At 38.5% G+C, this 23,194-nt stretch overlaps 1 protein-coding gene and 1 long non-coding RNA gene across 2 annotated transcripts in view; one reads left to right on the top strand and one right to left on the bottom strand.

Moving 5' to 3' along the window:
• The first annotated feature begins 630 nt into the window (after window positions 1-630).
• Window positions 631-23,194, top strand: part of LOC115660844 (E1A-binding protein p400-like) — a 52,910-nt gene continuing 30,346 nt past the window's right edge. The window contains exons 1-17 of the mRNA XM_030582620.1: window positions 631-2,661; window positions 3,301-3,613; window positions 5,935-6,120; window positions 7,162-7,302; window positions 8,096-8,171; window positions 8,764-8,783; window positions 9,295-9,352; window positions 10,669-10,755; window positions 11,139-11,510; window positions 11,754-11,887; window positions 13,892-14,061; window positions 14,231-14,405; window positions 14,497-14,633; window positions 15,562-15,748; window positions 17,290-17,456; window positions 18,457-18,626; window positions 19,832-19,996. Coding sequence (XP_030438480.1) covers window positions 3,539-3,613; window positions 5,935-6,120; window positions 7,162-7,302; window positions 8,096-8,171; window positions 8,764-8,783; window positions 9,295-9,352; window positions 10,669-10,755; window positions 11,139-11,510; window positions 11,754-11,887; window positions 13,892-14,061; window positions 14,231-14,405; window positions 14,497-14,633; window positions 15,562-15,748; window positions 17,290-17,456; window positions 18,457-18,626; window positions 19,832-19,996 — 2,320 coding nt within the window. The 5' untranslated portion in view covers window positions 631-2,661; window positions 3,301-3,538. The remainder of the gene's footprint in view (window positions 2,662-3,300; window positions 3,614-5,934; window positions 6,121-7,161; window positions 7,303-8,095; window positions 8,172-8,763; window positions 8,784-9,294; window positions 9,353-10,668; window positions 10,756-11,138; window positions 11,511-11,753; window positions 11,888-13,891; window positions 14,062-14,230; window positions 14,406-14,496; window positions 14,634-15,561; window positions 15,749-17,289; window positions 17,457-18,456; window positions 18,627-19,831; window positions 19,997-23,194) is intronic.
• LOC115660846 lies at window positions 735-22,372 on the bottom strand. The gene is made up of 3 exons (XR_004002961.1): window positions 22,210-22,372; window positions 8,077-8,082; window positions 735-745 (listed from the first exon to the last, which is right to left on the bottom strand). It is a non-coding gene; the product is annotated as an uncharacterized LOC115660846 (long non-coding RNA).

Raw genomic sequence — 23,194 nt, forward strand, 5'->3', positions numbered from 1 at the left:
ACTTTAACTAGGAACTTCCTTGCTTTTATGGATATTAGTTACTGCGTTAATGTTGTTTCCCTATGGACTTAGTCATCTCTATTGTTAAGGTAAATTGGGTGTGCAGAGAAATATAGATGCTACCGATCAGATCTGTTTTGATGTATGATATCTAAGTTGCTGTGCTGCTTCCCTCTATTCTCTGCCCTTAAGAAACATATCCTCTGGAAGCCTGCCTGCACCACAGTTTCCAAATATAGCTATTTATAATGAGTTGAATTCCAGTAGCTGGGCAGAATGAGAACATGACACTGCAGTTGGACCAGTAGCTCTAGGAATCCAGCAGATAGTGTTTATCCCATTGCTAATCCCAAATCCAACATTGTCAAGTTTTCAGTTTAGCCCTCTGCAAAGGAGGTTTGAACATGGATCTCTAGCACATATTCCAGTTATTTTGCCATTGCTCCAACAAGTTCATTCTCAAAGCCCTACACAGTCCAGCTCTTTTCTGGTGCAGTTATTACCAAATGTTTAGGTAGACATTCTAGATCCTGGTTTTGGTATGTAACACCAAGATTTGCAAATGTTGGTGTGTTTGGGAGATTAATCAGTCTGAGGCCTTCAAATTGTGTACTTTTTTTGTGTATCAAGAAAGCTCAAGCCAGGGAACAACTTCCATATTCTGGAGCAACTGCTGTTGTATGGGAATGCAGGCTTTTGACAACCTCATTCATAGATTGTTTCATTCAGCATCTTGGACCTGTATCTAGTGAAGCAAACATTGTCGGTAACTAGCCCATGTCATATGAAAACTACTAATATGCCAACAAGAATCAATACTAGTATCCAAGGGCAGCTTCTAACGCCATCAAGTGCTTCAAGAAAGGTAATTGAGCAGACCCATTGTATATGATAGAACATCAAGTGGATTAAAAATGAGCTAAAAGAGGCATGGTGAAAATGCTGAGGTTGGGTCTCCTGGAGGAGAAGGGGAGAAGTTCTGAGGAGACTGTCTTGGAGGGGTGAGGGAGAAACTCTTGAGTTTGGGAGAAGGGCCAGCCTGGTGCTTTCTGTAGCTGATCTTCAGTGGCAACCTGTGGGCTGGCAGTGCAAGGACTGGCAGGCAGGCTCAGGGGGCCGCTGAGTTCCTAGCTGACCATCGCCTCCTTTTTGAGCTACTCTTGCACAGGATTTGTTTAACCTTGTTTGCTTCATTACATTCTTGTTCTTAATTATGTCACTTAGCTATATTCTTATTTAGATTGCAGCCCTTTTGTGATCTGAAGCAAGTTTTCTAATCACGTAGTGTCCACTGCTGGTAATTTGAAGCCTATTTAATTTCAAAACTGAATTGTTTTCCTTCCTTTCCAAAGTTCTTCATTAGTTTATCTCATCTTGATGTTTTAGAAAGTTGTCATACAATAACAGAAATACAAATGGCTTAATTCTCTTTGTCACCTGTATAGGTTCTGACTAATTTTCTCTTTTCTTTCTCTCTTTGTTACACCTCTCTCAGCCACTTTCTGCTATATTGCTACACCTCAGTCACGATCCATAGCATCAGTAAAGGCTATGGTTGAGGTGCTTGTTGTTTATAAAATGTTATGGGTTTCTATCATGGGAAGCTTTGTAATTCTTAAATTCTTATATATTAGGAAGGAGGTTTTAAAAACTCTTTTGGTCTGAGTTGAATTTAATACAAGGGTTCCAATTGTGAGAGGCCTTCATAATTGCACATACTTCCACTGTGATAGAAATCTATTAGATACAATACATGGTTCACAGTAAAATATCCTTTTTCCTCTTATGATTTCAGTGAAACAGCTGTATAATGGAGTATTATCAATAAAATGGTGCATAGTTCTGAGGAATTTAAAAGGATAATTATTTTCTTTTTTCAAAATATTTTCTCCCGGGGAAAGATTGTGACAGAAAAAGGCAGATGGAGATATATTCTTGCAACTGCCCACCTATCTCTAGATACAAGTTAGAAATTGTTTTTTTATCTTAGCAGCAACTATTTCAAATGCTGCTAAAAAATTCTAACTTATGTATCTTCCCAAGATTTTTCCCTTCATTGAATTTGATATGTTATAGAAGAATTCACTACTTTTGACTGCATCTCTCATCAATTAAAAACAATAAAACTTTGCCACTAAAATTTCATGGCTAGTTTTGATAACAGTACAGCACACAACTTAGTTCCTCTTGGTTTGTTGTTAATTTTGTCTAATTTATTTACTTCTGGACTCTGCACTGTTTGAATTTCCCTTGTCCTGGCATTTTAAGGGTGGATTTTGCATCCTGCTTGTTGCTGTACAGTTTTCAGAATAGATCATACCTAGAATTTGTTCAAGTTGTGCAACTATGAGAGTATCCATTACAGAACTAAAGTAAAGATTGAGTTATGATCTACCTGTAAATTGCTGAGTGCCCTCAATTTTTTTTAAATCAGTGGGACTTGAGGTGTTCCATTGTAGAAATGGGCCACTGTTGTTAATAAGGCCACTCTAGCAAGTAAGGATTTTGGTGTTGGGGCCCACTGTACTACCGTAAAAATGACCAGAGTGATTCCGGTGAGGAGGAGTGTCTGGAAAAAAAATGACTGACTGTGAAAACAGTTATAATGGAAGTTTGTGGCTGCAGAAGTTCCTCTTCAACAGCTAATGCCAATGATACAAGGTAAAAGTTTTAGAATAAAACTGATATACCCACTACTGATACCAAAGATTTATAGTAAATGTTTAATAATGCAAATGTCCATGACTAGTCTAGTTTTACCTTTCTAATTAAAGATAATTGCTTAAATTATTTTTTCTCTAATTGGAACATTACACCTAATACCAATTAATCTAACATAAAAATCCTCTGGGGTAAATTCCTGGTAACCTTGGTGAGAGTTGCACATCTCATTCTCAGAGCACTGGGTTGGATATTTTACTCCTCTGTGTCTAATTTGCTGTTTTTCTTAATTGTTGTTTTAGTGAAGTTGCGCCTTTGATCATTTGATACTCTGACTAATATGAAATTGATTGCCTGGTTCACACCTCTTTATCTTGCATGTTTATAAACAGAAAATTAGTTTATCATCAGCTTAAAGAGCAGCATTGCTATACAGCACACTTTAAAACACTGATTGCTTTGCAGCTTGTTAGCTGTAGTTTTTCGGTATGTAATTATAGTGATGGTGTCCTGTGATAAAGCAACTTGGTTAACAAAAATCTCTGTGTGTTCCCTTTTGCTATCTTAATATTTCAGTAGTTAAATTAGCAGAATGTCAACCCTTAAAACTGATATGTTGGATTTTCTTTTGCTTTGCAGGTAGAATGCTTCACTCTCCTCAAACAGTGCAACTTGCAGGACAGAAACAAAGCCAACAACAGTAAAATAATACATCCAAGCACCTGTCTCTGGAAAATGTGGCAAGTTCTCATACTCCTCCATCTCAGCTGCTTGGGAGGCAGCAACCTGCTGACGTCTTCACAGTGGCTTTCCCAGCTTCATTGTAGCTTTCACAGCACAACCACCTGTCGGAGAGTTTCCAGAACAGCTTCAGAAAATGGAGTCCCAGACACAAAGTATTTCCATCACTACTTCTCCATATAGCCAGCTCATGACATCTCTTCAACAGCAGGTACAGCTAGCACTCCATATCCAGACGCAGGTGTCACTGTTACCTGTTGCTGTGTTGGAGTTGGTATTCTGATTAAAACTTTTTTATACACGCATTGTCTTGTATGAAATGTTTAGAAAGTGTGGTTTTGTGTGTTATGCTCTGGGAAATGCATGCAGATTTTCCTCTATTATATTGTTTGTTTAACACAACTGGGTAGTTCTGTTTGACTGTGATAGAGAGAGAATCCTAGGAACGAAGACATAATGTTGTAATCTTTTTGTCTAGTTCTGGGTCTCTTACCATGTCAAGTTTGAAGGTAGGCTAAACTCTGTTTCATAGCCTTTCTGCTGCTGTATTCTCTTAAGGATTTTTGGCCTGAGGGCCACATCTGCGTGGGGAAATTGCATGCAGGGCCACGAATGTAGGGCTGGGCAGGGGGTTGGGGTGTGGGAGGGGGTGTTGTGTGCAGGAAGGGGCTAAGGGCAGGGGGTTGGGGTGCAGGAGGGGTTCGGGGTGAGATCTCCAACCCGGCGCCACTTACATTGAGTGGCTCTGGGGTGGCAATGGCATGTATCAGGGCTAAGGCAGGCTCCCTGCCAGCCCTGCGCTGCTCCCAGAAGTGGCTGGCACCACATCCCTGTGGTCCCGGGGAAGGGTGGGGGCAGAGGGCTCTGCAAGCTGCTCTCACCTGCGGGTACCTCCCCTAAAGCACCCACTGGCTGCAGTTCCCTGGTAATGGAAGCTGTGAGGGGCGATGTTTGCAGGCGACGGCAGTGTGTGGAGCCCTCTGCCTCGCCCGTGGCCGCAGGGACGTAGTGCTGGCTGCTTCTGGGGGAGAGGCGCAGGGCCAGGGCAGGCAATCTCCTCCTCTTCCCCTCCCCACCCCCGGCACCACGGGCCTGGCAATCCTGTGGGCTGTAGTTTGCCCACCCCTGAACTATACACTGAAGAGACTAATAGAGTACTAATAGAGTAGTCCTTTGTTGAAAAGGAAAGCAGTATTATGAATCTACTCAGTTTTGCATAGAGTTTCATGAAGTTTTGCATAAGTCTTATGCAGATCCTTTGCACTGGTGTGAATTTCGCTCAGCATGTAGTTATCATGCACCTACCTGCATACTACAGCAAGATGTGCTTTATAAATATTGATAGAGTATTATATTTAACTTCAGTGAGCGACATCATTCCTTTTCTAGAAAGGAAATGCTTTAAAAAGATTTTCTTGGAGGAAAAGAACTTGGGCCTCATGATATCAGTTATGGGAGACATCATTGAGACATTTATCATTTTTATCTCTAGTAAGAAAAGGCATGAAAAGGTTTGATAGACACTCCTCCAAGGAAATAGAATCTGTTCCATATAATGATATCTGAGAGGTGGTATAACCTGTTTTGTAATCAGAAATGCAATTAAACAAAAGAAATTATTTTGAATTTTCTCTTACCCAGTGTGTGAGCAGTGAGAGGGAAGAAATCCCAAACAGTAGTTGTATAAGTTGTGTATGCACAAGAGCCAACTACAGAAATGCTTAAAAAGAATCCAGTAAATTGTGCAAGTTCAATCTTTGGCACTACCTTTGCAAAGCTTCCATTCATGAAATGATAGGATAAATGGAGGAACTCCACATGTAGTTTTCTGCTCTCTGTTTAAATGTTCATCAAATTATTTGCTACTTGGTTCTCAGAATAAGAAAGGAGAATGAAATGGAATCATATCTGAGCCAGCCATCATAGAATGTCAGGGTTGGAAGGGATCTCAGGAGGTCATCTAGTCCAATCCCTTGCTCAAAGCAGGACAATCCCCCGAGAGATTTTGGCCCCAGTTTCCCTAAATGGCCCTCTCAAGGATTGAGCTGACAACCCTGGGTTTAGTAGGGCAATGCTCAAACCACTGAGCTATCCCTCCCCTCAGTAATCAGTAGTCAGATGTGTAGGCTTTGAAAATTCTTTTAAAAAATGTGATATAGACTCATAGACTTTAAGGTCAGAAGGGACCATTATGATCATCTAGTCTGACCACCTGCATTGGGGGGGAAAAAACTTCTGCACTGATGATTTTCACCTTTTCAAAACATCTATTCTGAAATCTTCCAAAGAGCACCACTCCATCCTGTGTTCCTCTCCATTTGAGGATTTATGCAAACAATTAATGTTTCTTGAACAGTTATTCATATTTTTTTTAAATAAAATGTGACATAAAATGCATGAAGTGTTTCTGCAGATGGAGTTATACTTTCCTTCCATCATTCATTTCAGTCAAAAAATCATGTCTTCTTTCTGTGACCATCCTTTTTTGTTTATGCAGCAACAGAACTAAGTATAGTTTTGCATATTTTTAAGGAAAACCAAGTACATCAACGAATAGCAGACCTCAGGAAAGAAGGTTTATGGTCCCTAAGGCGATTGCCCAAACTTCAAGAGGCTGCAAGATCCAAATCTCACCAGGATTTTCTACTGGAAGAAATGCAATGGATGGCAACCGATTTTGTTCAAGAGAGAAGGTGGAAAACAGCAACTGCTAAGAAGGTAATATGGATATGATTCTTTCTAACACACAGCATGGAAGAATGAGCTGCATTCTCATGGTTAGAACCTGGATACTGAGAATCAGAATGCAAGAGTTTTATTTCTGGCTCTGCCACTGACATTGGGCCATTTTCAGTCTCCCTGAGGAAAACAAGCATATTTGTAAACTTGTAATATTTGTGTAAAGCACTTCATAAAACACTTATATTTTCAGAGAATTCTAAAGTTCTAAAAATAGTGACCTTTTGTCTTCAGTATAGGAACTTAGGTCTCTCAAAAGCACTGGTGCTAGGTGATTATATATTGGGGCACTAGGTTATTCTTGTAGGTGAAGTGAATGTATACTAGGTTATTATTGTAGGTGAAATGAATGTAAATTAGAACATAAGAAATCTCTTCTCTGTGTCTTGAATTAGCTTTCATTTAAATGATGAAAGTCTGCAAAGACAGTTCAATCCATGCGCATTTAAATTATTGAGCATTATTCTCTCCTCACCAAGAGATCAGTTAATGGTTACCCTAATATATAATTATAGGCATGTCTACACTGCAAAGAAAAGCCCGCAACACTGAGTGTCAGAGCCGAAGTCAGTTGACTTTGGCTTGCAGAGCTCAGTCTCCTGGACTAAAAATAGCAGCATAGATGTTGCATCTCAGACTGGAGCCCAGGCTCTGGACCCGGGCAAGTGGGGAGAATTACACCCTCTCCGTCCCCCAGGTTTTCACCAGGTTGCCTGGGCTCCAGCCTGAACCTGAATGTCTATACTGCTGTTTTTAGCCCTGCAGCCCAGACTCCATGAACCCAAAGTCAATGTCCTGGGCTCTGAGACTTGGCGATGGGGTTTTTCTTTATGGTATAAACAGACCCTTAGAGTGTGTGTATTCCTGGCATGCTTTGCTTAAAGTAGGCCTAGGGTTTTTTTAGTTGTATATCTTTTCAGGATATATTCTTTTGTTTTCTTCTCCAGTGTGAGGCACAAAGTGAGAAGCATAGAGCTAGTTGGTGTTACACTTTAAAACAAAACTAATGCTTTTGTCCAGCTGATCAGAAATGCAGTGCGCTATCATGAAGATAAGAGACTTCATAAGGAGAGAAGCAAGAAAGCAGAACAAAATCGACTGAGGCGCATTGCTGCTTCTACTGCTAGAGAAATTGAACATTTCTGGTCCAGCATTAAACAGGTAAATGTATTGTGAAAGTATAAATGCAGAAATGTTTAAAGAGGTACAGTGGTGCTATTGAAAAGTTATTGCGCCATCTCCTCAAATGTGGCTAGTTTGTTTGCTTTGTCCTGCACTGGCAGAGTAGTATGGTGCAGGGATGATCTTGCAGTGTACTAGAGCCAAGGCAAGGTCTCATGTAGTGTTGGAGAAAAGGGGCATGGTTGAGACACTGTCTTAGGCCAGGCAGATCCTGGGCTGCATGTTTGGCCCCCTATAAACATTAAAACTTGACATAATTTGGATCATTCCTTAGGCAGCTTTAATGCAGAGCAAGGGGGCTGGCATGCATAAAACAGCATCAGGATCTGGGCAGTGCTGAGGAGACCTTTGAAGCCATTTTGGTACTCCTCCCCGTTAATTGAACTCTGCATTATGGCCATAGCTGAGGATCTGGCCCAATATTATTGTTTCTAATGTGCCTATCACTGTAGTATCTGGTTATTCTTCAAGATTAAAGATTCATTAGTTTTCTGGAAGGAAGAGCCACCCTTGCCTCAGGATCTCATTTAAAAATCAATATCTGTAAAATTTCAGCATTCAACACTGGTTTAAAATTTTCTATATTTGAAGGCTTCTTAAAATGACAAAAAGCAGCAGTTAAGTGACCTGATTGGAAGGAGGAGTGCATGTAAAGGGTGCCTGTCCTGTTGATGAAGGATTATAAGGAAATTCATAGTTCTCTTTAAGATTAAATGCATTTAACTTCATTAATGTTTATTGCTTTCCTTTCACCTCACACTTCCTCTTCTAGGTGGTAGAATTAAAACTGCAAGTAGAAGAAGAAAGAATGAAAAAAACCTCAAATGTACAAGAAATTTCAAAAAGAGGTACATGGCTGTTTTATCAAGATGTTTTTCAGAAGATTCTCACAAGATGGAAATGGTGAAAGGCTATCAAAATACAATTTAAAAACAAATGCCTTGGTCCTAGTTTTGTATCCTTATTAACTTTTATCTTTCCCAGTTTAACTAGAACTTTACTTGTGCTGCTTTTAGAGTAGATATATTTGAACATAATACCTAGAAGTACTAAAGCTCTCACTGAGAGTTCATTAGCCTGCAGCCTTTGTTGCTAAACTCTTGTTCCTATGTGGGTTTAATTTGGCACATCTCATGGTTTTCTGAGAGATAGGATGCGCTAATACCGCTCCCGCCTGTTTCAGTGGAGTTGTACTTGCGTATGCCAGAGCTGAATTTGGCCCGAGAATTAAATCTGAACATTAGTTAAAGCTACAGGGCTCATTGATTTTAGTTCTTCATGCTTTTTTTATAACTTTTTACTTGGCACATAATCATGAATGATCTCATATATTCTTGAAGAAATTGATTTAAAAAATGAAGAAACATGTTGAATAATTTTCAGTAAGATGTGCTTTATGTTAATCAATATAAAAACAGTGTCTAATGTGTTATCTTTCAGGTCAAGATATGAGAATTCAGGTAACTACTGTTAAATCAGAATGAATTAGTGAGCTTACTTTCTTATTTTATTTGTGTTAATTTTACAGTCCTGAAATGAGTGCTAATTACAGTGAGATGATTTTTTTGTTTTCATGTGGTCAGCGTAAGACATGCAGATAGTTAATGGTGGTTGTTTTTAAATCTAACTTAGTCTCGGTAAAAATATGCTTAAACCTCAGTCTGAAAACTAGATACGTTAGTATAGTATCCTGTCCCCACACGGTTTCATTTAAATCTCAGTATGGACTTTAGAGGTGTATAGTTGTCCAGATTAATGCCTGTGTTTGTTGGATTGGGGCCTTGTACTATTGTATAATTATATTTGGGAGGGAGTCTGGGCAGGGAGGGAAAGTAACATGCGGTTTGTCTTTGGAAGTTTTGAAATGGTCGTATGGAATTACAGCTGCTTACTGATTATTTTGCATCTTGCATGTTGAAGGTTTGGGATTTATAATTTATGTAAAATAAACTCTATTTTTCTATTGTTTAGGATTCAGCAATATCTGGGAGAAAAAGAAAAGCAACCACATTGCTTACTGATCATGAAGGTCTGTTGTTTTTTCTTTTTTTCAGTTGTAGTTACAGGGTTTGCTGTGAAGTTATCGGTAAGAATTAATTAAATTAGAAATTTAAGAACATAAACTCACTCGCTTAAAGACAAAATTGCCCCAATTGTATGTATTGTTTTGAAATTGGGCTTTCAAAGCCTAATGATTGTTTAATCATATGCATGTTCCTTTTGTCTTAAATTTTGAAGAAGCTTTTAAGAAAACACATTGTGGAGCATGGAAATAATTAGTAAGGAATATCTTCTGCTAAAATGCCCTTATGATTAAGGGTGTAAGAAAATCCTGGGCCATGCCTTTGTTTTGCAAACTGCATCTTTTAGCAGACAAAACAAGCTTTTAAAGTTGTCACAAATTTCAGCGCCTCCAGCCCTTGGATGCTGCTGCCAGCAGCAAGGACCAGCCTCTCTGCAGCTGGCTCTGTGTACCTCTACTCCTTGCCAACAAGGAGAACAGTCTGGTTTGAAATGGCATCCCTATGTTTCAACCTTGTGCATTAGGTTGCCACACCACTTGCTTAAATTTGGTCTGGCTGCCTGTTCACCATGTCAAGCCAAGCTGTTCTCCTTGTCGGACAGGCAGGGAACAGAGATTCCTAGAGCCAGCGGGGAAGAGTTTAGTCCCTGTTGCTGGCAGCAGTGTCCAGGGACTGGCAGTGCTGAAATGAGCCCCTGGCAGCCTGGCCCGGTAGGGACCTGCACTGTGAGGGGAGGGATTGAAAGGGAGAGTTTGTGCTGCTGTTACTGGGGCAGGGTTGCTCGGTCTGTGCTCTCCTACCTGCTCCATTTTGCAATGGAAATTTCTTTCCAGTCTCCCCATGATGGGGTGGAGCAAGCCTGGATATGGGGCAAAGTTGCCTTTTTAGTGTGACCACGCCGAAACTGCAGCTTTAACAAACTGTGGCCACAACTTTTGAACAAAAATATCACAACTTTCTTACAGCTTTACTTATGATGTGAAAAGCAGCTTGTCTTTAATTTCATTTAGGAGAAAGTGGGTGAAATTCACCTATTCCTTATTCAGTACTAAATCTGACACACAACATTTTAAAATGACAGTTCTCGGCCTTCTTGACTATCTTTGGAGCTATTACAGGTACAACACAACTGTAAATGCATATCATGTCCATTAATGACAGTAATGCTGACCTAAGTTGCGTTACATGAGGGACAAATTTGGCTCACTGCTGGTAGAAAATTCTTAGCGATTAAATGACAAGAAGTGACTTTGTAACTGTAAACAGAGAAATTAAATTTCTAGCCTTTTTTACTCACAATATCAATAATGCTTGGTTTTAGAGATAGATGAAGAGAATGCTGAAGTGCGAAATTCTGAAAAAGAAAACATGGGTCATCAAATTGAGTTGACTGATTTAGCCAAAGAAGGTAGGAAGATTGAACCCACATTTGATAAACAATGTGTAGGAGGGTTTTTTCTTTTGTAAAAAGTCTTTCTAGCATTGGTATCTTTCCAACATGTATATTGTAAGAGGCCTTTTTATAAGATAATGCTGATCTCCTGAAATATACTTGATCTGGAGAAATGTTAAATTTATTTATATATGAAAAAATCTCTGTGTGTGTGTGTGTGTGTGTGTGTGTGTATATATATATATATATATTGTCCCAGTCCAGAATTCTTATATCCCAATGGTTAGCACAGCTGAAATGCAATATACAGACATGCCATTCAAAAATGTACATCAGTTGTTACTGAAACACGCATCACAGGTACAGGAAATTTCATGAATTTTATTACTTTTGTTCAGAAATGGAAGACTCTGTAAGTGAGAGAGCGAGCCCACTGAAGGAAGTAATATTCATTGAGTCACTCCTCAGAATTGATCAGCATGAGAGTACAGAGAAAACAAGTGCTGCAATGAAACACATGAGAGACATAGTAGAGGTTGCTGCTGCTGCAGAAGTGCTGTTACCTAAAGATAGTGCTCAAATCACAACGGCAGTAAAAGGCGATATTCCATCTCTGTTGTATGGGACTCTTAGAGAGTATCAGAAGATTGGGCTGGACTGGTTAGTGAAGTTATATAAGAAGAATCTCAATGGTATTCTGGGAGATGAGGCAGGACTTGGCAAAACTACGCAAGTCATTGCCTTTTTCACACACCTGGCTTGTAATGAAGGTATGAAGTGTGAGGTTTTTAGTTTTTACTGTAAACCTATATACATAATGTCTTCATTGTCGAATATATGTTTAAAGGATAAAAAATAGTTTAAATCTGTTCTACTCATGAAAATTAAGGTAGAATAAATAAAGACTTCTGACTAAGCTTTTTCTGTTTGTGCATTAGTTTTTAATGAATTGTGAAGCCATTCACATGTGTACATTTTTCTCTAATACATGTTGTATTTGTACCTCCTTGTAGGTAATTGGGGTCCTCATCTTGTTGTTGTACAGAGCCGTAACATACTAAAGTGGGAGACTGAACTGAAACACTGGTGCCCTGAGTTGAAACTTCTGTGTATTGGCAGCCAAAGAGAACTTATAGAAAACAAACAGGTAATGTAAGAAATCCATGCCCAAAACATGGTGTTTACAATAGCACAAACATGCCAAAAGAGGCAGCAAATTATGACCAAGAAACAAATCTCAGAAGTATCTGGATAGCTAATTTAGCCTGTTTGACAGGGGTCTTTCCATTGAGCTCAGTGGCTAGAAACACTACAATAATATGCAGATTTATAGGAAGCAGTTTGGAAAGAGTCAATTGTAAAGAAAGAGTCATTAAGAAATCTTTTCTATCTGCTACCTCAAGAGAAAACACTTTGTATCTACAAGTTGTTTCCTGCTCCCTGGTTAATCCAATAATGTATCCAATTATCACTATATATAAGTTTTACAAAACTTAAAAGAACATGTATCATTGTGAGTTAAATTAATGATCAAGAAATAACAACATTACAATCCACGATCTTCTAAATATAGCTATGCAGCAACTTATTCTGAGATTTATATTCTAAAATCACAGAGTGGTAAATGTTTTCTAATACTTTAGTTTTTGAGTACATGATTTTGGAATTATTGATCCTCATTATAGATGAGTGGTGCCTCTTGATGTAGGTGGGTAGAAGCTTTAATTCAGACACCCTTCTATAAGGTGGTCTTACATCTGCATTCTTTGTTGTTTTCTGATTATGCAGCAGTCTCCTTTCAGAGAGAGCGTGTGTGAGAGTGAGTGAGCAAAAGAGCACTAATCATGGTTTGCTTGCGATCTGCACTTCATAGTTACCAACAGGAACTGCTTTACAGTGGCCAGCTGATGATGGTCTGCTTTCTTTTTAGGTTTCAAAGTTTAACAACTTTATGTGCAAAACAAATAATAGAGATCAGAGTTCTCTGATTTTTATTTTTTGAAACTTTCACAGTAAGGGATGTTGAATATCTGCCAAGAGCATTCTGGTTGTGCCATATGAGGCTTTTTGCAAAAGTCCCTTTGGGCCTTCTGTGGGGCTGTTGTCCATCTTTTTTAGTTGCTGCTGTTTGACTTCACTTCCTCTTCAAGTCAGAGGTCCTTCATAGCAGGAAGTATTTTTGACTTGGTGTAGTTTTCCCATCCTCTCTGATGCATTTATACTCCACAGAATTCACATACTCATTTTGTCTTAGCTTCATGCAGTGCCAGAGCAGGAGACAGTTAATGAAATCGCAGGTCATGACAGTTGTATGTCTCTTTACCTTTTGCATCTTTGTTGACTTTTTCTTTCAGTCATGTAGTTAAAATTATTTGTGCTTTTGTGTTTCTAAATAGGTTCCTTTAGTTTGCATTTCCCAAAAATATCAAGTCCGTGGTTACTCAAGTGGCTAGCAACTTTTGCAGTCAAGTAGATAAGTCCCTTGTGGCCCTCGTTGGTGGAATTTGCCTAAAGATTTTCACTTGGCTTTACAAAATGTTAGTTACTTGGCAGATTTCACTCCTATTAAAGTGAATACTATTGATATCTTTATTTTTACTCTCTTAAAAATATTGCAATACTTTAGTTCTTATTTAAACTAAAGGCTTGCTTCTATATAATCAGAGCCTTTCAATTTCAGCAAATGATTTGAAAACCTAATTTAAATGGGGGACTTCTTTTTACTATCAGGAGTTTTTGGCTGGCTAGGAAGCTATTTGTTTTTAACTTGTTTTAGCATTGCGTACAGAAGCAACTTTTGCTGAACAGAGAAAAACAGCCTCCATTACTTATGTCCAAGATTATATGATTCTCAGGGTTAGGCAGAAAATTATGCCCAGGCACTGACACGTTAAAAAATAATCACTGTTGTTTATTAATCAGTATTTATCTAGTCATATTGATTATATTTTATATTATTGTGTTCCCAATAACTTAGCCACAGTCTAAAATTAAATAAGGCTGTGTCAGCTGATTTCAGTACACTCTTTGAATGTAAAACTTTGCATATAATATATTTGAATCCCAAAAGGAGACCCACTCACCAATCTTTATTCTTCATTCCAATAAAAAAGAGAATAAAGGTGAAATCTTTAAGATTTGTATGTTGCAGGAGTTGATGAAACCCAATAGCTTTAATGTATGTATCGCCTCATACAAGCAACTGTTTAAAGGCCACCAAACCTTGAGGAAAATGCGATGGAGGTACCTAGTTGTAGATGACATGCAGAAAATTAAAAATATGACTGAAAAGCACTGGGAGGCGCTCTTCCATCTCCAGAGGTCTGGAACATTAATAAACTATTTCCTCTTGCATGTCTCTATCCATTATTTTGTTCACAAAATAACTGTTGTTTAAAACTTTTAATTTGTTTGCAATGGAAATTACTCTTTTTAAATTATTAAATTCATTTTTAATGCTAGAGTTGCATCTTTTTCTTATTGTTCACAGCCAGCATCGTTTGCTCCTGATAGACACTCCTTTGCCCAATGCCTTGAGGGAGTTATGGACCATGCTGCATTTTCTAATTCCAGGAATTTCCATACCTTACTTGGATTTCCTGGTGAAAGCAGCCAATGAGGACACCCAAGATTATTGCCATAAAGTGGCTACAAGATTGCACAAAGTATGTCCACCTTTAAGATACTCTTTTAATCCTATTGTGAGTTGCCACAGGTAAATAATCACTTAATTATTACTTGCCTTTGTTCTTTTAGATAATTGAACCATTTATTTTGCGAAGATCCAAAAGACATGTTGAAAAACAATTACCAAAGAAATATGAATATGTGCTGAAATGTCCTCTTTCTAATCGGCAGAAGGCTATGTATGAAGATGTGATATTACAACCAAGGTAAAGCAAACAAACAGTAAATCATAATGTTGCCTTTATTAGAGTGAGAGAATATTCAGGTTTTCTTACTGCAAATAGGAATGGAGATTGGTGGGAAGGAAGATTCTTTTGGTGTGAACCATCCAACCTAAACCTTGTGACTAGAAGACATGTCGTAATTACAGTATGTTATCTGCTTACTAAATGCAATAATCATTTAGTTTAACATTAATTTACTGCTGTCTTTTATGTTCAAAATCATAAATGTTAAATATATTTTTAATAAACAAGTTGTTCATGAGCAGGAAAGAGTAAATTCAGTTAACAAGGAAACAGATGAGTTACACATAATTACAGACAGTGGGATGATACGCAAAGTTTCCCATAAGCATAACATATGCATACATACCACACCTCATATCTAGATTAAGTTCTCAAGTGATTTTAATAGCTGAAAGATATGCTAATAAAGAGCATAAATATTATTTGAATATTTGTCTAAATTGTTGTTGTTTTCTGCAGCGAACTTTTCAAGTTCTTACTCTCAAGAAATTGAGATATTTGGTCAGGTATTAAAATCTAAGGCTTGATCTTGCGAACACTTACATTCATTCATAAATTCTGTCATGTCAATAGTTCCATTTAAGGCAATAGGACTATATTGGAGAGAGTGAAGTTATGCTAATGCTTAAGTGTTTGCAGGACCAGGACCTAAGCAGTTACGGTTCTGCTAGCTTTGCATAGACATGAGAGGAATTGTGAAAAAGATTTTTCATAAAACTTTCCAGAAGTTTATAATCTTATAGTAACTCTAGAATCAGCAATTAATGAACATGCCACCACCTCTGTTATCTGTGGAATGGTTCAGAGAGCTGGAAAGGCTAGGCTACTGGAAACTAACTTTTCTAAATCTATTTTTCATTTAAATTTATTTTCATTTAATGAATAGAATCCAAGAAACTCTTAAAAATGGAAACTTTGTCAGTGTCCTTCATGTTCTGATGCAGCTCCAAAGGATCTGTAATCATCCTGATCTGATAAAAACCAGGCTTTCTGGCTCCTCCTATGTATCAGAGACACTGGAATATACAGCTGCTTCTCTAGTACTAAAGGTACTAGAACGGGATCTTTGGAAGGTTAGTGGAAAAGTTAATGTTAAAAATAATCCTTGTGTACTTGGTTTGACACTTGAGATTTGTTTTTCAAATCTAGCTGGAGAGATTCAGTGTGTGTGCCCGAGTGCCTGCGCCCTGACTGCCCTAATCACTATAATGTGGAATATTTTCATGTGGGCTCCTTCAGTCTCTTATTGAAGTTATTTCACTTTAATTAAATAGATGAATAATTAAATATTCATTGGGCCCAAGATAGTTAGAATGATTCTGTAGCCTATTGGTTAGGGCACTCACTTGAGGGGTGGCAGATCCCTATTCAAATCCCTTCTTCTGCTCAACAAAAGGGGAGACTTGAACTGGGGATTTCCCATATCCTGGGTGAACACTCTATCCACTTGCCTAAAGGTTATAAGGGAGGTGTGTCATTCCCCTTCCCTCCCCGACTGTTTTCTTTTGGGCCCAGTCAGCCAAATGCCTATTTTGCTCCTGGTTCGTGGATTGCTCGCAGAGATAGGCAGCTCCCTGCAGCCTCAATTTAGGAGCCTGAGTCCAAGAGAATGATGGGGCTTACCATACACCCCTTTGGTTGGCATTTCCAATTGGCTAGTTTAAGTGGCCCAGCTGCCTAGCCTGCTGGCTTTGTGGATCACAGTCAAAGGCACCTATTTCTCCTTGTTAATTGTTTGGGTGCCTTAGGCGCCTAACTCGGGCTTTGTGGATAGTAGTGTTGTTCCTGTGACTTTCCAGGTGCCTAGAAGTTAGCTGCCGTGCTGTGATGTTTGGTGATGGAACACCTTAGTCCCTTTTGTGGATCCCCTCTTAAGTTTTTATTGAGTAGTGAGTATAGATTCTCACATTCCAGTGAACCTAAAGAGAAAATGGGCATTGTCTGCTTGTTCGTTCACTTCCAAAATGGCCAATTGACCTGAGACTGATGTACTCAAAAGAAATTAACTCTGTGGTAGGCCAGACCATTTCTACATACTTACTAGCCTTATTTTCTGTTTTTTAAAGCTATATTAAAGGTGTCAGTATATATCATTATAATAAAAAAGTGGCACTGGAAAAGCACAGAATAAAAACCATATGTATCTTTGGGTTGTAAGCAGTTACAAAATATCAAGCCTGATGGAGAATTGGGAAGGGCCAAAAGCTTATGGAAGAACTAGAGTAGATGATAAGAGACAAAAAAGGAGAGGGATTGAGACCTGAGTTACCATGTTAGGAAGAGGGGAAGATGAGAAACCAATTAGGGAAGACAGATGCTTTAAACACACATTACATTCAATTGAATGTTTTAAATGAAGACTGCTATCCTATCCCTGACTTTTGGTGACCTGAGCCTATCACTCTTTTGTCTTATTCTGCCAGAATCTTTTAAAGTAACTGCTTTATGTAAAACCATGTGATGTTTGATCTTTCTTCTTTTCCTTGCTTTGTCTTCCTACTGTTTCTTATCACACTTGATCTCGAAAAAATACAAAGAACCTGGTATTTCTTAATTTTCTGGTTAGGAATTGTTAGAATTTTTCTCAATACTTTTTATTTTAAATTAAAACTAGGATTCCGACACTTGTCTCTTTGATCTGATTGGGATGGAAAACAAAATGACTGACTATGAGGCACAAGTGCTACCAAAACAAAAGGTGACTAGAAAGCTTATTGAAGAGATCTACAGCTCCCCTAATCCTTCACCCAGACCCAACCCAATGAAGCTCAAACCAAGCAGGTACACGCGGTTTTGGAAATGCCAGTCAAAAAGGGAACAGTAGTGGGGGAGAGGTTCAGAACGGTCACAGTTTGACTCCCTGTCTCTTGCTCCCAAACTGACAGCTACTTGAGATGATATGTTTGTCCCCTGAAAGAAAGGGGGCTGTCTTTTGCTGGTTAACAACTTTGTTTGTAACCTACAAAGGTACATCTACACAGGGATAAAAGACCTTCAGCATGGCTGCACCTGGCCCAGGTCAGCTGACTTGAACTCGCGGGGCTTGGGCTGTGGGGCTAAAAAATAGCCATGTAGACATTTAGGCTCAGGTGAGATCTGGCTTGTGGATGACTGTAAGAGTATCCTATGCTGATTGTATTAGACATCTGTGTCATTGGAAGAACCTTAACAATTGAAAGGGCGGCTAAATTAATATACAGAAAGTTTCACATAATTCTGGTGACAGGCAGTCTTATTCTCAGTGGAGAAATACACACTAATTACAGATTATTCTGGAGACTGCTCTGTAGGTGCTCAAAGCATGTGTGATTACAGGGGTCCCTGTCCCACATGCCCCTGAGCTGCAGCCAGCCACAACTGAGACCATGTGCTCTGTAAAGCATAGATATTGGTCCTTGCTAACACCTCTGCGGGAGTTGGGAGCAGGAGAAGTGAAACACTCCAAAAGAGGTGGGAAGGATGCAGGCCCATGACCCTGATATCCCTCCGTACCAGCCTATGGAGCTGACTGGGTACCTGGGGTATAATGCACCTTCTGAAGTGGTGTAGCAGAGAATGTGCCTCCTCTGCATGCTGGTAAACTCTGGGATAAAGAGTCAGATTCCTTCCTAGTGTGCTCTGTGGGGCTCCTTTAACCTCTAAGCCACTATAAAGAATAATTGGGCCTTTAACTTGAGTTTTGTATTTGGATGAAAGGGTTAATAGCATTTCTTATTAATTCCTAATATACCTTTTCTGTGTGTGTGTTTTTTTGTTTTGTTTTGTTTTTTAATATATCTAGGTTATTTCAACCAGTGGAATATGGACAGAAACCTGAAGGTAGGATTGTAGATTTCCCAACTCCTCCATCCTGGCGTACAGGGAGTACAGTAACGGTTATGGCAACACATCATGTGAAAAGACAAGGAAGATTGCCTCTTGCCACATTTTCAGCAAATTGTAATAAGAAAGGTTTGATCTGTATACCAGTGCATTGTTGTTACTTTCTTTTCTCTCCAGAGCTTTTTCAGCACAAAATAAATATTCCTTGTGGTTTGAGAACTATCCATATCCCTTAAATGTAACTTGCTCAGGTTCTCTAGCCTGAATTCTCTCTCAAAGTCAAAACAGATAATTCATTTTTTTCTTCTGTGAGGAGATTAATGTTGCTATGCAAACTTGGAAATTTTAATGTTTGGGAATCTCTAGGGATTCCATGGATTTTCATCTTGATTAAATCAATTCCACATATTTCCCCTGCTATCCTTAGTGTCAGACATGTATCAACCTTTACTGTCTCTCTACATAGACTAACTAGACTTGCCTTTCTTAGTCTTACCCCCTGTCATAGTAACCACTAGAGTTGCTGAACACTGACTTGTATCATGTGACACAGCCTTCTGAAACCTTGACTCATTTTAGGTGACTGAGAGCTGGAACTGAAGTCCTGCTTGTTACACCTTTATTAAATTCTCTGTGTGTTGATGGTTAGCCTATTTATGATGTAGGTCTGTGTAGTTACATAAATAGAAATCTGTTTGAAAAGTATCCATAGTCCAGTATTGAGTAGGACTGGAGATAGAGTAAAAGACCCTGTAAAATAATAATAATCAGATTCCATCTAAAAGCTTACTTAGTCAGCAAGAAAATAAATCTTGAATTGAAACAGAAGTTGGAGATGGAGAAGACCTATTAGATAATTTAGTCAATTTCCTAAGTACACTTACTGCCTAAAATATATCAAGCCATATTTTTTAAAGCCCTGCACAATATGGGAGAAATTTAAAATGCATGTGCACATTATTGCAAATACGACTTACAGTGCAAATGTGGAGTGTGTCCACACAGCTGTTGCCCTGTTGTTCCTGACTGTCTCTGTCAATCATTTAGATGTGGCTTCATACCTAACAAACTATTAGAGTTTATTTGCAACTTCTGAGGAGGGAAAGAAAACACTGAATTGTACTGAAGAAGCTATGATTGGAATAGGGAACCTCTGCAGTAGCTCATGGCAAAGTGCAGCTCATGACCCAAATGTGGAGTTTGGCTGATCTGCTTTCCTATCTGGAAATGTGACACACAATGCATGTGTAGGGTCAGTCCTCAAGTTTTGGGGTGTTGAAAGAGAAACATCTCAATTTAAATGCTGTGCACCTTTTTCCTTCTGTTTTTGCCAGGTGACAAGATAGTAAAACTAAGCCAGCCGGCCTCCACAGCGGGAGCACAAGACAAAACTATTCAGCCAAACATGCCTGTAACGCTGCAGTTTAAAGGGAAAACATTTACTTTATCTTATGGCCAACTCTGCCAGCTCACTGGAGGGCGTCTTCGGCAACTTCAAGGTACTGTACTGTTCAGCTTCAAGCAGTTGCTTTTGCTAAGCCTATTGGAGCAAAACATCTGGCTGTTTATTGAAAATCTGGGTTTATAATCTTTTTGGGGGAAGAGAACATGTCTGCATATATGTTTGCACAGTGCCTGCCTGGCACAACAGGATCCCAATCCTTTATTACATAAAAAGTATTATATTAAAATGTATTTATAGCTTTTATAAATGGTTATTTTCATTGCAGTGATGGACAGATTTGTATTCTCTTTAACTTGCAAAATTCTACTGGCCCATTTACTGCAATGATGGATGGGTAAAATTAATATTTCATATTTTGCTATTATAAATCATCACGGCAGAAAGGAAAGGAGGCCTGTAACACTTGTGCTGGGATTGTGTCAAAATTGTTAGGTCTTTTTTTGCAAAGCTGCTTGAGCTCTTGTTGCAAAATTATAATTGGGAGGCATTGAGAGCTGTGGACTGAAAGGTGGGATTCCTAGGTTCTACTCCCACCTCTGGTACTCACTTGTTTTATCGTGGATAACCTAAACAGTTTGTAAATGGGCAGAGGCAAGTGATCTTAACTGAGTACTTTCTTCAGTTTCACAGGCCATATTTCAGTTCAGTTCAACTGAAATAGCGAAGTTCCTTAAGCCCAACAATTCACTTTAAGGGGTAGTCTTGGGGTAGGTGAATAATGAATACTGAGAATCTTAAATTCAAATTAAATCCCACTATTTCTCTCTGTCTACCATTGTTATGGTAAGCTGCCTCCTCCAAAAGTACACAGTCTAAATAATCTGGTGTTTAACAAGAGAAGTTGTTAGTACCTTAAATTACAATAGCATTTCAACACACATTAAAATTATTACAAGAACAATTTAAGTCCAATCCCTTGGCAATGCTTTTGCAAACATCATTTTACCAACGGTGTTAATGGCTTGGTAATTTTATTGTGCTGCAGAAGCAATGCTGAACTGGAAGGTTACTGCTTGATACTGTGTGCTGCTTTGTCCACTTGCTTGAATGACATGAACAGACAATGCTGAGATGAGAGTGCTGAGATCTGGTATCTCATTTCAGGGAGATTTATTTCTTTCTCTTTCTGTAGTTTCACTAAATACAAACCTCTTTCAGAGTGTTAGCAGGATCCAAATATCAGCTGTTGTCACTTTTTTTTTTTTAAATTGGTTCAATACCTTCACGGGATGCTCTTGGGAGCATCTTCAGCTTGAAAACACCCAATCTACTAATGCACATGCTGCAGGATTGTAAGGTTTCAACTTTAAGCTCATTGCTTTTGTCTTTGTGCTTTCCTTAAAGTTAAATGAATGTATATAAAAGAAATCAGTTTAAATCAAAATATTTCAAGAATTCTTTGTATGGGTTTAAAACTGACGTTTTTTCTCTTTGAAAAGAAGAGAGGGGTTATAAGAGGCTCTTGCGTTAGGCTTTGTGGCCTTGATAAACTAAGAGCTACACATCACAACTCTTGGTTGTTAGTAGCTTCACCCCCAATTTACAATTATAGACTCCTACCAATCACACTATTCAAGGTAAAAATCACACTAAGTAATATGTAGATGTATCTGTCTAACATAAATACAATAAAACAATATGTAATAACTAAGCAAAATAAAATTGTAAAGCTGCATTCCAGAACTTGTGCCATCAGCCCTTGAGGTGATTAGTACAGATGTATGGCCACCCAATATAACATGAATTCAGATATAATGTGGTAAAGCCGCGCTCCGGGGCGGCGGGGCTTCCTGCTGCGGCAGATCAAATCAAGTTCAATATAGTGCAGTTTCACCTATAACGTGGTAAGATTTTTTGGCTCCCGAGAACAGCAGTATATCGAGGTAGAGGTGTGTTTTCCTTGAAGCTTTTCATATTTGTCACTTACTTGGGGAAAGCAAAGATTTCTTAGGAGTTTTTCAGATAGTCTGGACATTTCATTTAATAAAATAAGCAGCCAAAAACATAAATATGTGAGTTACGCTTCACGTTCCATGGGCGACCTCTACTGAATACTGTAAAGAATGGGAAAGCATGCCTTAAAGTGATAGACTCAAAGAGCTCAGGCTGTTTTGTTTAACAAAAAGAGGATTACTGGTGACTTGATTACAGTCCATAGGTACTAAATTGGGAACAAAACTTTTATGAGCGCTTCAATCTAGCAGACAGGTATAACAAGATCCAGTGTCTTAGAAGCTGAAGCTTAACAAATTGAGCCTGGAAATAAGGTGCAAATTTTTAACAGGTGAGGGTAATTAACTATTAGAATAATTTATCAAAGGTTATGGTGGATTCTTTATCACTGGCTATTTTTAGATCAAGATTAGAAATTTTTAAAAAAGATGTACTCTAGTTCAAACAGGAATTAAATCAGGAAAGTCCTTTGGAGATGAGACTAGATAATCACAAATGTCCTTTCTGGCTTTGTAATCTCTGAATCTATATGTATGAAAGAAATTCTCTCTCCTGAAATTCAGTAAAGACATGTTTTCTAAAATTATTGTAAATTTTATAGTTGTACTAATAACCATTTTTTGCATTGGTACTGAGGTTTATGCCCTTCAGGGACACTAAGGGGAGTTGTAAGGCACAAATAACATTTGTAATGTGATTAGAAATCCTTAGATGAAATGCACTATGGAAGTCCAAGTGTTAATAAGGGTAATGTGGAAAGGAGAAAGCATTTGATACCTAAATCAGTGACAGACTTGTTAGAACTAATTTACTCTATATAGTTAAAGTTTTAGAGAGCTGAGGAGGCCTGGAAATCAACATATACAATATGGGAATGAGGGCTTTTCTTTGGAATTTGAATTCAGGTACTCCACGCTCCTAAAAAGACTTCAGAAAAAGATTTAAATCTATACCCCAGAGTGGGAAGTTAATTGGAAAACCTAACATCAATGATATGTCTTTGACAAAGTTAAAGAAAGGGAAAGCTTTCAGGGAGGGGAAGAGTGATGACAATGCATATGCTGTCTTCTAGGGGTCTTTTTGGTGGGAATGAGGAACTGAAATTTATAACTTGGCTTTTAAAAAACAACTTAAACCTAAAATTATTCTGGCCTAGAAGCAGATATGCATAATACTCTGCAGAAGGGGAGTTTCTGGAGAACCATTACTTCCAAGATGCTAGAAGTAGGTATATTGAGGCAGAAAAATGTGCGAGCAGTGGGGAAAGTTGGCTTTGGGG

Source organism: Gopherus evgoodei, chromosome 13 (assembly GCF_007399415.2).
Source record: "Gopherus evgoodei ecotype Sinaloan lineage chromosome 13, rGopEvg1_v1.p, whole genome shotgun sequence".
Classification (NCBI taxonomy): domain Eukaryota; kingdom Metazoa; phylum Chordata; order Testudines; family Testudinidae; genus Gopherus; species Gopherus evgoodei.